Raw genomic sequence first — 17,479 nt, forward strand, 5'->3', positions numbered from 1 at the left:
CTTTTCCTCTAATAGTTGGATTGCCAACCTCCCCACAAGTGGGGTTTAGTGTAGCTGCTTGTTTGGGGCTCTGACTGAGTAACTGAGATGTGAACTCTTTGGGTTCTGAATTGCTTTTTTTTTTTTTTTTCCAACGGTCTATTTAATTTGATGTTTAAGATTAATCTGGTGTATATTCTATGACTGAGAGCATCAGGGTTAAATTGGATGTGCTCAATATATCTTTGGTATTCTCTAAAAACACTGTCACAGAGATAAAGGGGACTTGCTTGTGCTACTCTGGGAGAAAAATTAGGGTCTAGATTGAGAAGCTGCTTGTGAATACCTCTAGAAAAGAGAGGAAAGCCAGGTAAGAAAGTGGTGGAGGGGGATTCTTCACTTAGAGAAATAATCCCCTAAGTGTTTAAGTTGGCACTCATTTCACTAAAAGTGATCAAATTTGATAAACTATTAGATATCTCCTGGTATGATACATTGAATAGGATATATCATCATCTGTGTTGCATTCCTGCTAAAAATGTTCAACATAAAACTTGAGGAAACAGTCACATATATCCAAAAGGAGCCAAATTTTACAAAGTAGCTGACCTAGACTCTTTAAAAATGTCAGCATCATGATAGGCAAGACAAAGGCTGGAAGCTGTTTAGCTTAAAGGAGACTAAAGTGACATAACAGCTAACTGAATGATCCTTGACCAAAACAAAATAGCCATGGAGGACACAGTTGGGACAGTTGGGGCAATTTTAACTTGGATTATATGTTAGAAAGTAGTATCAACATTAAAATTCTTGAGTATAATAATTGTGTTACAGGTGCATAGGATACTGTCCTTGTTCATAGGAATTACAGTCTGAAGTATTTAGGGGTGAATTGCCTTGATGCCTACAACTTTCAAAAGTTTCAGCAAAAAACATTATTTATGTAAATACATGATATGTATGTATGTATATGTGTGTATCAAAATGTTAATTGGTGAGCTTGGTGAAAGTCATATGGGTATTCATTACACTAGCTTTGCAACCTTCCTGAAGGTTTGCAAATTTTGAAAAGGAAAAAAATGTGATAAAAAATGCTGAAATTTCTTTTTCTAACATATATTGTTTGTAGAAAGATAATAAGGGTTAGAATTTAATTTCATAAAAAATATGTTTTCAGTTTTGAGGCCGTAAATAGCATGGTGGTAGGATTATCACCACCCAAATAAATCCATTTGACATTTTTTAAAAAAGTCTGCATATACTGAGTTACAAAATTTAAGTAAAAACTTATTTATACCCTTAGTCCCCTTCTTCAAAATAACTATTGTTAGCTGTTTCTCTTGATTATCTCTATTAAAAAAATCACATAAGCATATCTTTTAGAAAGTTCCATGTCTATATGTAACTTTTTTTCCAAAACCTTTCTGGGCTTTGAAATGCTTTAAGTACTGCTTAATTCTACATGTGTATTTCTTAATCCTACATGTGTTGCTTTGAGAAATTTTTGAAAAAGGCAAATGTGTGTTATTTCTACCCCATCAGTTTTCCTTTATTCTCACCAGAAGTCTTCAATTATATTTAATTATTTTAGGTCAAGTTCTAGTCAGATGCAAATGTTAATGCTTCATTCCTCTTCTTAAAAAACGTTATTGAATGTTATTTTCATGGATCGTTTATGCCACTCTTCTACATTACTCAACTTCCCTTTACTGAAACTAGGGATCACCTTGATCTGTGGAGCCTGACTTTCATTATGACTATTTATCAATTGTAGTTCTTAAAAAAAGTCTTCCTAATCAGTTTATCACATCATCTGTCCGAACTTTCAGAAATCTCACTTGTATAAATATGAAGCATTTCTCAAAGTTGATTCGATGGAGTTGAACTTAATTGAGACCTGTTTGGGTACTTTAGTGGTTTTACATAGTTAAAGCTACCCAACGTGCGACTCTCTTCTACTTTCTTTATAAAGCTGTCTTTATAAATATTACTCGTTAAATCTACTGGAAGTGTTCCAAGGCACCCACCCTCCACTGGCAGTGTATTTCATTTTCACATGGATCTAATTATTAAAAAAGGCTTTCTTGGCAGGGTGGCAGCAGAGGGTGGTTGTCCTTGGAATCACATACAATTTAAGTTTAAATCCTCTTTTGCCATAATCCTCTAAATATTTGAAAACTCTCTCATACCCTATTCTTTCCTTTTTCAGTTTAAACATTCTTTGTTCTATCAAGTGTTCTTTATATTTCGTAGTTTTATATTCTGATTGTTGATTTGGATATTTGTCATCTTTAGAACTATGTTTCTTCATGTTCTGGGGAAATTTTGCTTGCAGGCTCATTTTGAATGAAGGCTTTATTTACAGTTTTTAACTTTCTCTCCCATCCTCTCTAGTGTTTTTGTAATTTTGTGGTTGCTCTTTACATGCAGAATATTTCAGAAGCTGGTCTGAAAATGGTGTTTGGAGCCTCTTGCTTCATGTTGATTTTGGGGTATTGCACGTCAAGTCTTGGAATCATTGGATTGCTTTCTTGGGTCATGAGAGTGGGTTTTTTCCCCGCTCACACAACTTTCCCTGGACTCATACCTGGCAACAAAGCCACTTGCACCAAGCAGGAGTGCCTTGCCCCAGTGTCTGCCTTAAGCAGAGGATCTTACAGTACCCTCACTCTGGGCTGAGTACTTTTGGTTCCATTTAATACAGTGTGTAATTCTGGCTGTCACTGCCTTCATCTACACATATAACTCAGCCACCATGTGCCATGAGCCCTACTTAACACTTTGGATTTTCTGTACCTTTTCTAGGGCCCACAAAGATGTTTATGTCATGTATGGTCCTAGCTATTTGTTTTTGGTCATCTCCTTCTGTATTTGTCTACGTTGCTATGTGACTGGAGGTTATGTGTCAAAGTGACCTTGTTATGGTTTCTAGATCATTTACACCCTGTTACAGGTGAACGCTCATTTGATATCTAGACCTGAGTAAAAAGTAATTATTCGTGACCAGCCAGAATTTTACCTTGCTTGTCTAGGACACAGCAGCCCAAAATTGAATTAGCTGTTTTTTTTGTTTTCTTGGGGGGAGCTACCTTATATTGTGACTTGAGATTGAATTTGTATTCAGTTAAAGTTACTAATGACATTTATAGATGCTGCTGCTGAGCTGAATGTCTATATTATTCCCCCTGACCAGCAGTATTAGAAACACCTGGAAACTGGGTAGATATGCAGAATACTATTGAATCTGCATTTTCACAAGCTCACTAGGTCATTCCTGTGCATATTTACGTCCTATTCCATATTAATATAGGTTAACCATTATTAAGGGAAACTGAGATCGTGAGATGTTTGAATGATATTATTAATTTTTATGATTTTTAATGAATGTAAAGATAGATCCAAATGTTCTGATTCATTAATATAAACTATTTTACATGAGTGGCCATTTGTCACAGTCTAAAATTCTGGTTAAATACTCAAGACTGGCTTGAGTTTATTTTCATTTGAAAGAAAGAAAAGACATCATCTTCTCAAACTTAGTGTTATGCTTTATGTAATAGTTTTACCTTATTTAAAAAAGTGAATCACGTTTTTTTTCACATTCAACATGGCTGAAGAGAATAGTAAGAAATTATATTTGTATAATTAAAAGTGTATAAGATATTTTGAAAGAGCATTTTACATAATAGAATTTAATATATCTTTTCCTGGTAGTAGTTTAAACTTTATTTTAATGTAATTTGCTCTTTGGCATTAATTCATCTCTTGAACTTTTAGGCTGTGAGAATTTTTCCCAGGAAGATGATTTCCTAAATTCTGTACCTTTGGCTCTAATAAATTCAGTGACTTAGTTTTCCTTTTTAATGGCTAGAATATCATACATTTTTCATGGCTAGAATATGCGTGCCGTATCTAACACTATAATCTAAAAATCCACATTTCATAAAGATAGTAATTTATGCATTCCTCTAGTTTGAAATTTGGATCTGGTATTTATAAGTGTACTAACATTTACATGGTATTGTCTTTGCATTTATTTCCCAGGGATGTCCTTTAACTCCACTGCCTCCAGTCAGTATTGCTGTACGGTTTACCTATGTACTTCAGGATTGGCAGCAGTATTTTTGGCCTCAGCAGCCTCCAGGTGAGATAATTTAAAACTGTGTTTAACTTACTGAATATAAATGGAGGGAAAATATATTCAGAATATAAATGGAGGGAAAATATATTCAGAAATTAAAATTATTTAACAGTGTGTTTCAAATGTTTGAAATATTTGTAACTTATTTTAAATGTTGTGTTGCTGATTTCATTGCCCTTATTTTTTTTCTGTTAAAAAAGCTTTGTAAAAAATAAAATAAAATAAAATTAAAAAAAAAAAAAAAAAAAAGCTTTGTAGGTTGCTCTAGAGATGGAATTAGTCTATACTTGACAATCTGTTTTTGAAAGCTAATGTTATTTATAAAGCATTGCTTTGCTGTGGAACATTGTATGCTGCAAATTAGTATGTAATGAGTGATGAAAATGTCTGCTTCCAGAGTGTAGTAAGAGAAGCCACCCTTATAGGCTGAGAATAGACATGCATAGAACCTTATAGAGAGTAGAGTTTGAAGAAGAGGGCTAAATAAGGAAAGCAGAAAAGAGAAAAAGATGTGTATATACACTTACACTTATGCTGGGAAGAGCTGTAGAATATTTCACTTTAACTTGCATTTTGTAAAAATGTAATTAAAATCATTTTACCTACTTAGCTATTGATATACTAATTCATTTAACAGTCATTAAGTATTAGCCTATAGGGACTTCCTTGGTGGCCCAGTGGTTAAGAATCACCTGCCAGTGCAGGGGACACATGTTTGAGCCCTGGTCCAGGAAGATCCCACATGCCACGGAGAAGCTAAGCCCTCGCGCCATGCTGCAAGTAGAGAAAGCCCGCACGCAGCAACGAGGACCCAACACAGGCAATCAATCAATCAGTTCATTTATTAAAAAAAAAAAAAAGTATTAGTCTGTAATATGCCAGTCTCTGCCAGGGACCCAAATATGAACAGACATTAAGTTCTAGAAAAGCTCAGCCTAGTGGACATTTAGCCTAAGTAAGTGAGGTTTAGGTTCCTGGATGTTTCTCTCACAAAAAGTGTAATTATATTTGTCTAATAAGAAATTTAATACAAACTTAAAAATAATTACAAGGATTTTCTTAGCCTGAAAACATTTTCCATTCTACCTCCCTCAAAGAGAAATAAATTATAATAAAATAATATTCTTTACTGTTTATTTTTTGTTCCAAATGGTTTGTTTATAAGATTGAAAATAGTAAATTGTTTGTCTTGGGACGATACTAAAATTTATGTAGTACATTCAGCTTCTGGTGGTTATGTATATACTACTACTATTTTATTTCATATACCACTGAATAATTTGAAACTAATGTGCAGTAAAAGAACTGCATCTAAACTACAGCAGAGGGAAATAAAAGCTAAGCTGAGATTTATATTAGAAGACTCAAATGTTTGTTTTGGTAATTTTAGTTTCCTGACAACAATATGATCTAGACAATTTATAGTTGGCTTCTAGTTTTGCGGTTTCAATTCCTGCCTTCCTTTTCCTTTTTTTAAAGGCCACTGTATTTAGTCAGATTTAAAGATTTCCCAAGATGGTATGGTCTGTTTATGATCTAAGAAGTCCAAGAACCAGAATTTTAACATTAATATTCTGATTGCCAGTACGGCCTTTGTTAATGTTCTGTTGTTCTGTTACCAGTTTTTTTAAATGGGTATCAAAATATTAACCTTCTTCCTCAGTGGATTGAAAGCCATATAAATTTTTAATATTTTCTCTTTTAAACGGAAGGGACTGAACATGTAATATGGGCCAGACACTGTGCCTGGCATTTTATATACTGTTTCATGTAATTCTCATTTACCTGTGAGACAAGTAGTATTATCTTTCTTAGAAAACAAAAGTAACTGGCCTGAGGTCACATGGTCACCAAGTGATAAAGTTCACATTTAAATCCTGGTCAAACTCCAAGTCCCATCATCCTTTCATTTTACAGTGTTGCTTTTCAACTTTTAATTTAACTAAAAGCTTTGTACAGTTATAGTCTGTTAATGATGTTTAGCTTAATAATTTAAAAAAATGTACTTAGGAATTCCCTGGTGGTCCAGTGGTTAAGACTCTGTGCTTCCACTGCAGGGGGCCTGGGTTCAATCCCTGGTCAGGGAACTAAGATCCTGCATGCTGTGTGGCGCGGCCAAAAATTTTTTTTAAAAAAGTGTGCTTATTATAAAATTTGAAGCTCTTAATTCACGTCTTACAATAAAGCTGGCTATTGTGATCTTTATTGTAAGCATTCTTTAGTTGGAAAAATGAAACAAATTGACTTGAGAAAATTTACTGAATCAAGTAATTGAGCCATATTTAACTAATTTTACTAATTTAGTTAGGATGTAGATAATTGTCAAACATAATTTTAGCAAATCTGGGAGTGTTCATAACTCAACAGTAGACTTTAATTTTAGAAATTCTCAGTGTATTATGAATAATTAAAATTGTATTATTTCAAAGAGAAATCTTTTTGATGTCTTTTAGAAGTGTTTATTACTTCTTCAAGAGGGATGGAACTAAGGGTGATTTACCCTCTGAATTCTCCTCTAATATCAGATACCATTCATTGTGGAATGGAAATTCTTTTCTGAACTTCAAATATTTCCATGTACTGTCAGCTGAAATAAAGTTTTATTAATGATGACTAATTTGGGCTATTCAGAAATTATTGATAGCAAAACTGATGAATGTAGGTTGATGATTAAAATTTTTAATACTCAGATAATCTTTTTTTTAGATGATGTTAATCATATTCTTAGAAAATGAAAAAAATTTTACAGGAATAATCTGTTGAATAATTAACTATTTCTGAAGGTTAACATTTAGAATGTGTGGCTTGAATACAGCACTTTACAAATAGAAATTAACTGTGTCCTTTTACTATAACATTCTTGTGGGAAGTCTTTAATATCTGACAGCTTATTCTCTAACTTGCTATATGTGTGTTAATGTAGGCATTTTTAAATCTATAATCTGTCAAAGGGATAACCTAACTAGATTTAAAATCTTATTTCTCCAGTTTTGGCTAACTGATGGAAAAATTTTTTTTTCTTGTTTAGACATAGATGCCCTTGTAGGAGGAGAAGTGGGAGGCCTGGAATTTGGCAAGTTACCATTTGGTGCCTGTGAAGATCCTATTAGGTGCAAATTTCATTATATCATTTGAATTATGGAACTTTACTTTTTAAAATTTGGTTATTTAAAAAATATATTCACATGTATCCATATATCTTTAATACTTTGACATAATGGTAGAAATAATAATACTTTTTAAATCACTTAAGGGAGACAGTAAAGTGAGTATCTTTTAAACTTGATATTTATTATGTGTGCCAGGCACTATACTAAGTAAGGAAGATACTGAAGTAAATAAAACTGACATTTTCTGCCTTCTTGGCATTTACAGTCTACTTAAAGGAAATAGATGAACTAATCACCTAAATAAACATACAATTACAAATTGTGGGATAATTTGAAGGAAAAGTACAGGATGTAATGACAGTAAAATGAGGAACTAGTTTAGATTGGTATGTCTTCAGTAAAGTCTTCTGAGAGAAAGTGATATTTATTGCGTCTCAATTAGGAGAGGATTTAGCCAGGCAAAGAGTGAGAGAATGACCATTCCAGGTGGAAGGAAGAGCCTGTGGCAAAGTGCCTTGATGCAGGAAAGAGCTTGGTGAGTTTACTGAAGGAAATAGAAGGTGGCCATCATGGCTAGAATGTAGTGAGCAAGGGAGAAATGGTGTAGGGTGGATTACAGATATAATTGTGGCCCTCCAACTGGTTCCTTTATTTGAATTTTACTTAGAGAAGATTTTAGGAGGAGAGAAATAAATTGACCTGGTAGAAATTTAAAGGTTTTAATGATTAAGTATTTCTTCCAAATTTATATCATGACGAGGAGTCAGTCAGCAAAAGAACAAGTGGAAGAAGATCACAGAAATAAGTTGAGGGTAAGATGGTGCATATGGCAGACCATTTAAATCAAACAATGAGTAGCAAATGTTGTGGGAACTATGTTTTTGAAGAGGCATCTTTGGTAGTGGAAGAGGAAATGAAGAAGCTTTTTTTCAGTGTCTCCTGTCCTTGTCAAAGAAATTGTTGTATAGTTAGAGGGGGAGGAGAGGACATAGTCATAAAAGCTTAGGAGCTGAATATGGGCTTCATACCTAAAAATATTCAGAAGTGTATAGTTTTAAACCTCTGATCATTCATGACCTATGATATCACATACTGTTTGTGGTCATTTTTTTTAACCTTAAAAATTAATTTTTTAAAAAATAATAAATTCATGTTCAGTGGAAAAAATTTAAAAAACGTTACAAGGGGCAAAAATTATACATTTAGTAGTCAGATTGTTTAGTTGCAAATTGTAGTAGTCAACTCTGACTAATTCAAGCAAAAAATCAATTTATTGGAAAGGTATTTGGTAACTAACTCAGAGATTTAATTGGGACCATTGTAGAACTGGGCTCTGAAAATAGGCTTAAGCCAAGGGTGCCTAGTTGTTTGGTTCATAACCAAGGTTACATTACAGTGTTGTGGAGTGCTGGCCCTGCTCTCACACTGAATTCCTAACTGTATGTGTAGATTCACAGTCGCAGACTGGCGTTGCTAGATAGTCGAGCATCACCAAATATCAGAGAAGTGAAGTAATTATAATTAGCCCTTTTGGCTTCTGTACTCTCCAAATATAAGAAGTGGGTTCGGAATCTAGAGAGGAAGGAAAAAATCACTAAATTCATCATCCCCCTACTCACAGGTGATCACTGACAACAGCTTGCTATATGTGCTTCCAGCCATTTTTCATATGTGTGAATTAGGTGTACATATGTACATATTTATGTATATATATGCAGCAAGTGCCCCCAAACACCACCCTCAGGTTGGTTTTCTAGGAGGACTCACAGAATGCAGCCTGTGGTTGTGCTCATGCCTGAGATTTATTCTAGAAAAAGGATATAATGCAAAAATCGGCACAGGAAAGAGGCACATAGGGTAAGGTCCAGCGCAAACTAAGAACAGGCGTCCTCTCCCAGTGTAGTCGCACAGGACACACTTAATTCTCCCAGCAGTGAACTGTGACATGACAACATGTGTGAAAGCCTGTCTACCAGGGAAGCTCATTAGAGGCTCAGCACTTGGGGTTTTTAATCACAGACTGGTTACACAGGCACCCTCTGCCTAGCATGTACCAGAAGGAAACCAAATGTTTGTTGTATAAACTGTATTGTTTGTGCAGGTAATTTAGGCAAAATGAGCCACTCTTATCAGGGAATGGTAGGAACCCTCCTGAGATTCAAGTTTCCAGACGTCAAGCTGGGGGCCAGCCTTGCAAGTAGTCCTTTCTAAGTATCAGGCCTGCTATGATAACTCTTTTCTGCACAGTATTTTTATACATTTTATAAATATATGTCATCTTGTACGTTTTTTGTGGCTTGTTTTTGATTTTATAATTTTACATGAAAACTTTCTGAAATTTAATTTTCATCTATAATAAGAGGTCAGCAAATTATGACCTGTGGAGCAAATCTGGCCAGTAGCCTGTTTTTCTATAGGTAATGAGCTAAAAATGGTTTTTACATTTTTAAGAGTTTTAAGGAAAAAAAAAAAAAACCCAAGAATAAAGCAGAAATTACATGACCCATAAAAAGCCCAAAATACCTACTCTCTGGTCCTTTGTAGAAAAAGTATGCCAATCCCTGATCTATAACATGATATTTTCAAAATTGAGATATAATTTATGTACCGTAAAATTCACAATTTTAAAGTATACATTTCAGTGTTTTTAGTGTTTACAGAGTTGTGCAGCCATCATCAGTATCTAATTACAGAACATTGTCATTACGCTCAAAAGAAACAGCTCACCTCTTAACTATGGTCCCCTCCTAGTTTTCCCAGGCCCTCTAGCTCTAGACAGATGTTAATCTACTTTTTGCCTCTATGGATTTGCCTATTCTGGACATCTCATATAGATTGGGTTATACCACGTGTGACCTTTTGTGTCTGGCTTCTTTCACTTAGCATGTTTTAGAGGTTCTTCCACATTTGTAGCATGAATCAGTACATCATTGTTTTTTTGTGGCTGTATAATATGCCATTGTATGGAATACTACAACATTTTATTTATCCATTCATCAGCTGATAGACATCTGGTTTACTTATACTTTTTGGCTATTATGTATAGCATGGTTTTTTCTTGCAGACATTAACTTTATGTGAATGTGCTACTGTTTGCTAAACCAGGTGTTTACAGTTTTATTGTATTGTAAGTAACGACCACTTTTAACATATTTATATGTACATCTCTGGTTATTTACTGAGGATATAATTCTAGAATAAGAATTGTTGAGGGTATATATACAGTATTAAACCTCATGGATATATTTTATGATTTGTTTATTTTAGTGAACTCCACTTAGCAACTACATGGCCTCACCTGACTGAAGGTATCATTGTGGATAATGATGTTTATTCGTAAGTATGTTAAGAGTAGTACATTGAGATTCACAGATTTCAGTAGAATAAATTAATTGCCAAGTAGTTAGCAATTTTTCTTTGTATCATGGTTTCTGATGTGGTTGGTTGTTTTTTTCTGTTTTTAAAGATCACATTTTAGACTGATTGATACATATTAGGGATGTGTTTTAAGCTGTGGACTTTGGAGATACGGTCCTTACTTCCGGGTTAATGAGCAATCTGAAGCTTACTTGGTTTTAGCAGAGATGTTTGTAAGCACTTAGCGATTCAGTGCATAATTCTGTTGAACTTTTCTTAGCTGGTAAGAAGCATTTGATAACGGGCTTTGAAGAGATGATAGTCATCAAAATATGTGGGAATAATATTTGATCATTAAATGTCATAAATAACAAAACATCCATATCATATACTCCTGTGCAATAGAAAATTACGCAGGAAAAAATTGAAAATTACAGCGAGCACTCTCCTGGAAGAACGTGGAGGAAGAGGAACGTAATTTTAGTACATTCTCATGCTTGATGCAGAATAGTGAGAAATAGGACACTTTTTTTTTTATAATGAAAATAAATGTGTTGTATTTTCTGATGGTAAGAGTAACATGAACTTTTAAACTTAGATAATTTAGATGACTAAATTTAAAGAAGAAAGTAAAGACTACCTACAATTCAGTTACTTAAAAAATAACCAATTAGCATTTTGGGGGTATATCTTTTTAAAGTATAAATTTATATATTAATTTGCTTTATCCATTTAATATACTTAATAAACATAGATCTGTGTTGTCAATTTTTAAATTGCTGCATAGTATTCCATTCAGTGAATGCACCGTAATCTGTTTAACTGAGAAAATGGGGGCACTTTTGATCTTGTGCAAATTTTTATAGTTTCTTTTTTTTATTAATAAGTAGTGTAAAAAAAAACAGATTCTTATGCATTTTTGCTTGTTTGTCAATTTGTTTTCTTTATTCCTAAAATGTAATTCTCATTAGATTATCATTGTAAGTTGCCTGTTCAGAATCATTTTTTTTTTCCAGAATCATTTTTATATGTTTTTTGATTAGTTTGTTTTGGTTTTGTTTTTTCCTTTTGTGTTTTTTTTGTCTAAGAACTTTGATGTCTTAAGGTTTTATTTTTTTTTTAACTTATCTAAATGGTCTGCATATGAATAACAGTTTAAGTAAGGAAGGCAAAATGGATTGCTTGTCCTTCTATAGAATGTTTTCATTAGACTGCATTTTGGTAGCTTTATGAGTCTTGTAGGTTGCCATAAAGGATCTTGTGTTTATCGTTTTGCATTTTAGTGATTTGGATCCTATTCAGGCTCCCCATTGGTCTGTTAGAGTTCGGAAAGCTGATAATCCTCAGTGTTTGCTAGGTAAGATATTTATGTTCCTTTCCTGAATTACCACAAGTCTGTCTATCCTCCAGACCAGACACGCTGGATGTATTCTTTTATACTTTATTTCACCTATCCAAAAAGTGTTTTTTATTTTTATTTTTTTATACTGTGACCTCCTTGGTTAACATCATTAAAAATAAATCTTTGTCAACAACAGTGACTCCTTGTAGCTTGAATAGTACTAGCAGACTTTCTTTTTGCTTGGTTTTAACCAGTCTCCATCTCAAAATTCTCTTATATTTTCCCATGACCTGATTTTTATCCTCCTAATGTTTTTATGTCACTCTTTTCCTTCTGTGGCATACTCTGCATTTTCCATCCCAGTTAGTGGAACCCTTTTTGTCTTTTGCCATCCCTCTGCACCTGTGGTGTATGATGTGAAGAACACTGAATTTGACCATCTTATTAGAACCCTTCTGTAGGGCTCTGTATTGTATCTGTAAATCTTTTTTCTTTTTGAGGAGAGGAGTTATTAATAATCTTACACACATCATAGGGGTATTTGAAGAAGTGAAATAACATAAATAGAAATACTTTAAAAACTATCAGTTGCTATCCAGATCCTATTATTATATCCCATGTCTAGAATTATCTTCCTATTCCCAGTTTTGTAGATACTATCTCTTTCATGAAGTCTTCTGAACCCGTCTCCTCTTTCCAGTCTTTTTCTCTTTTATATTTATTACACGTGAAAATTATTTTCTCCATTTCTGTGTTCATCCATGCCACCTTTATTTCATATAACCTGATAAATTACCATTCAACTGAGGAGTTACTAAATATTTATTGATGACAATATGGGGCATTTCTCTAAAGCATTTTTTTCTTGGGCTCCTTATCATTCATCATATGCTATTCATTAAATGCGTATTGGCACTTGCCATTTGTGCTAACTGTATAAATAGTGAATATAAAGATGTATGTAAGGTAAAATTCCTGCCATCAGTGAATTTGTCTTGGGGTGTAGGGAGATAGTAGAGGGCTTATATCAAGAGTTTTAGAGTTGGACAGACCTTGTTTTAAACCCTAGATCTATCAGTTTGAGCAAGTTTCATAATCTCTTCCAGTGTCAGTAAAATAGAACAATAGTGCATACTTTATAGTGTTAGTGAGAGGATCACATAAGACTATGTGCATGTATGTATGTATATCACATTTAACAACAGTGCCCATCTGTAATGAGTATCCAGTAGTTTCTCTTGTTTAATCATTGATTTACTAAATTATTAAATTGTCACTAAATTTTTTCCTAGTTCCTTATTATTCCTCAGCTGCTAACTTGTGATAATTACAGAGGACCTTAGAATTAAAAGTATTCTCATTTTAAGTTACTGTCCCATAATCTCACCCTGTCTCTTTAACTTTGTTTTATATGACTTGATTATAGGATTATGTAGTCATATACAGTAAACTGTAGTCTTATAGTTTATATGACTAGATTATAGGATTTTCCTGCTTGTCTGAAGGACTCTGGAAAATGTTCCCAATTTATTCAGAACTAGTTGGTGAATTATAAAACTTGGATGTAATTAGTATATTGTATTATGTAATAATTCTAGTACTTATAGTTCTTGTTAAGCTTTAATTTCTTTGTGCAAACATATCTCATAGGAGCTTTTTAGAAGATATCAAACCTTTTCCCCCTTTCTTATAATAATGACACAAAGCATATCATTAACATGCAGTTGAAGCTGAAATAACTTCATCCTACATGGTTTTTTAATCCTGTAGCAACATATCTTTAGAATTTCTTTTTAATTTTAATTTTTATAATGGATTCAGAATCTAGTAGGGTGGCACGTAGGGAGAGAAGACCACTACATACGTATACATATACAAGTATATGTATATAGATAATAAAATTGTTGTTACTTGTACAACTTAATGAGAATAGATACTGTTTATCTTATTCAGGCAAATAGTAAGTACTTAAAATTATTAGGCAGATACTAAGTACTTAAAATTATTAGGTTCAATTATTTTTCCTTTCATTATAGAAGGAATTTTAAGGAAAAACTGGTTTTATCTCCTGGGAAATGGAGAGAAAGTAAGAGCAAGGCTACCTTTGAAATAGAATTAATTTTTGTATTGGGTAGAAAAACTGTATGGTTCTTTTTCTACCATATCTTTATTAATAGCTTTTTTGAAGAGACATGGACTTTTATTTATAGGACTGATTTCTTTCAGTTATGTTTCAAAAATGAGTAACACTTTTTCTATATAGGTGATTTTGTCACTGAGTTTTTTAAAATTTGCCGTCGAAAGGAGTCAACTGATGAGATTCTCGGACGATCCACATTTGAGGAAGAAGGAAGAGGTGACCTACCTTTTTCTTTTTTTTAAAGTTATTTTCAAACATCTAACTCTTTTGCACATTTTCCAGCAATTTTTCATCTGGTTTTCTAATTTGAGTTATGTTGGGGAAGCAAGTTTTGATGAACTACAGTCTTACCATTTTCTGCAGGCTATTCCCTGAGCTTAAAACATTGTGTGATTAATAAGTTCTTTCCACTGAAAATGTAAGATATTTTGAAAAGCAGGGTTTTAGAGGTTTATTTTTGAAGTTCCCTGGGCATAAATTATGTTACACCTTTGTCAGTCATGCATCCATATAAAGCTGGACATGTGTGTTAGTGAAAAGTCACTAATGAACAGAGTGACTAAAATATTCTGTACAGTCCTCAGTTTATTCGTCACTTTAACCTGCTGAGGGTGGTGATATAATATGTATTCATTTCTCTTCTTTTTACAGAAATTGCTGATATAAGTCATGCTTTGTCAAAGCTGACAGAGCCTGCACCGGTTCCAATTCATAAATTATCAGTTTCAAATATGGTACATACTGCAAAGAAGAAAATACGAAAACACAGAGGTGTAGAAGAATCACCACTGAATAATGATGTCCTCAATACTATTCTCTTGGTAACTAAATGTAGTGTTTTTATATGTCTGTGTGCACACTCATTTATTCATTATTTAGTCCCACCTATGTGGCAGGCACTGGATTGGGAATGTAAAATGAATAAAACAGTCTCCACATTCAGAGTTCCCGCTAAGTATAGTGGGGAGAAGGAAAGTAAACAGTAGTTACAATACCATGTTACATGTGAGAATTCTGGCAAAGGGACTATGAGAACACAGCAGAGGGTGCATCTGTCTGAGCAGTGGGGATCAGGGATGCCTTCATCAAGAGGGGCATTTGAGCTAAATCTTAAAGGGAAGAAGGTTTAGCAGCAGAGGTATAGCAAAGGCTTGAGAGAGCATGTTGAACAGTTTGGTGTACTGCAGGGTGCTTCCCAGAGGGTGGCCAGGGACGAGGCTGGAGAGTAGCAGGTAGTTACCTGCTGAAGTGCTGTGCTGAAGCACTGGACTTCATCTTGCAGTTTAATGCCATTTTAAACAGAGGGGCGACATGATCAGAATGATATTCTTAAAAATTTTCTTTCACAACAGTCCAGATTAGTGGGTACTAGAAGGGGCTAGGGTATCTCCTAGGTATATGGTGGTAGAGCAGGCCTGGCCTAGGATCCATACACATCAGGGTTTCATCTTGACTTACTCTATGACTTTGAACAAGCCATTTAACTTCAGTTTCTTCATCTGAAATTAGTCTGTTAAAAATCTGTGAGATTGTTGTGAGTCTTTACAACAATCTAAATCTTCTGTTACACTGGCATATTATAGACCTTTGCTAAGTGATATCAATAGCTATTTTTACTATAATTGTAGTTATAATCATACTTCTCGCAGTTTGTGCATTGACATTCTTGGGAAAAACCTTCAAGAGTAGTGCAATGAAAATAATATAGGACTTGATGTTAATCTTATCCCTGCTTTTTTCTGAGCAAGACTTTTAGCCAGGTTTTTAGTATGTATATTTGTAAGACATGGGCACTGATATGTAGCTCACATAGTGGTATAAGAATAGTATACTGTTGAGAAAGACACTGGAACTCACCAAAGAAGACACCCCACATCCAGGGACAAAGGAGAAGCCTCAGTGAGACGGACCTCCACAGGACTGGGGGAAACAGAGACTCCACTCTTGGAGGGCACACAAGACAGTGTGCTCACCAGGACCCAGGGAAAAGAAGCAGTGACCCCATAGGAGACTGAACCAGACCTACCTGCTGGTGTTGGAGGGTTGCCTGCAGAGGTGGGGGACAGCTGTGGCTCACTGAGGAGATAGGGGCACTGGCAGCAGGGGTTCTGGGAAGTGCTCATTGGCGTGAACCCTCCCAGAGTCCACCATGAGCCCCACCAAAGAGCCTGTAAGCTCCAGTTCTAAGTAGCCTCAGGCCAAACCACCAACAAGGTGTGAACACAGCCCCACCCATTAGCAGACAAGCAGATTAAAGTTTTCCTGAGCTCTGCCCACCAAATCAGATTAAAGTCTTACTGAGCTCCACCCACCCAGCCCTACCCATCATCAGTCCCTCCCATCAGGAAGCACCCATGAGCCTCCCAGATAGCTTCCTCCACAAGAGGGCAGACAGCAGTATCAAGCAGTATCAGCAGTATTTCGTCTTGCAGAACTGAGAACCACAGCCACAGAAAGAGAAAATGAAAAAGCAGAGGACTGTACCAGATGAAGGGACAGGATAAAACCCCAGAAAAACAACTAAATGAAGAGGAGATAGGCACCCTTCCAGGAAAAGAATTCAGAATAATGATGGTGAAGATGATCCAGGACTTTGAAAAAAGACTGGATGCAAGGATCAAAAAGTTTACCAAAGACCTAGAAGAATTAAAGAACAAACAAACAGAGATATGAAACACAATAACTGAAATGAAAAATACACTAGAAGGAACCAGTAGCAGCTTAACTGAGGCAGAAGGGTGAATAAGTGACCTGGAAGACAGAATGGTGATAATCACTGATGTGGAAAAGAATAAGGAAAAAAGAATGAAAAGAACTGAAGACAGCCTAAGAGACCTCTGGGACAATGTTAAATGCACCAACATTCGCATTATAGGGGTCCCAGAAGGAGAAGAGAGAGAGAGAAAGGACCTGAGAAAATATTGGAAGAGATTATAGTTGAAAACTTCCCTAACATGGGAAAGGAAATAGCTACCCAAGTCCAGGAAGCACAGAGAGTCCCAGGCAGGATAAACTCAAGGAGAAACACACCAAGACATATAGTAGTCAAATTGACAGAAATTAAAGACAGAGAAATGTTATTAAAAGCACAAGGGAAAACAACAAATAACATACAAGAGAACTCCCATAAGGGTGACAGCTGATTTCTCAGCAGAAACTCTGCAAGCCAGAAGGGAGGGGCATGATATATTTCAAGTGATGAAAGGGAAGAACCTACAACCAAGAATACTCTACCCAACAAGGATCTCTTTCAGATTTGATGTAGAAATCAACAACTTTACAGACAAGCAACAGCTAAGAGAATTCAGCTGCACAAAACCAGCCCTACAACAAATGCTAAAGGAACTTCTCTAAGCGGGAAACATAAAAGAAGTAAAGGACCTACAAAAACAAAAACAAAACAATTAAGA

General features: G+C 34.8%; 1 protein-coding gene across 6 annotated transcripts in view; it reads left to right on the plus strand.

Moving 5' to 3' along the window:
- The window catches only part of RAB3GAP1 (RAB3 GTPase activating protein catalytic subunit 1), a 114,523-nt gene that overhangs the window by 61,404 nt on the left and 35,640 nt on the right, over window positions 1-17,479 (plus strand). For 5 of the 6 annotated variants that reach the window (XM_057744498.1, XM_057744499.1, XM_057744503.1 and 2 more), the window contains 6 exons: window positions 4,024-4,123; window positions 7,149-7,230; window positions 10,498-10,566; window positions 11,871-11,944; window positions 14,193-14,285; window positions 14,721-14,890. In XM_057744498.1, coding sequence (XP_057600481.1) covers window positions 4,024-4,123; window positions 7,149-7,230; window positions 10,498-10,566; window positions 11,871-11,944; window positions 14,193-14,285; window positions 14,721-14,890 — 588 coding nt within the window. The remainder of the gene's footprint in view (window positions 1-4,023; window positions 4,124-7,148; window positions 7,231-10,497; window positions 10,567-11,870; window positions 11,945-14,192; window positions 14,286-14,720; window positions 14,891-17,479) is intronic. The other variant, XM_057744500.1, reaches the window with a different exon arrangement.

Source organism: Hippopotamus amphibius, chromosome 8 (assembly GCF_030028045.1).
Source record: "Hippopotamus amphibius kiboko isolate mHipAmp2 chromosome 8, mHipAmp2.hap2, whole genome shotgun sequence".
In the NCBI taxonomy this organism is placed as follows: domain Eukaryota; kingdom Metazoa; phylum Chordata; class Mammalia; order Artiodactyla; family Hippopotamidae; genus Hippopotamus; species Hippopotamus amphibius.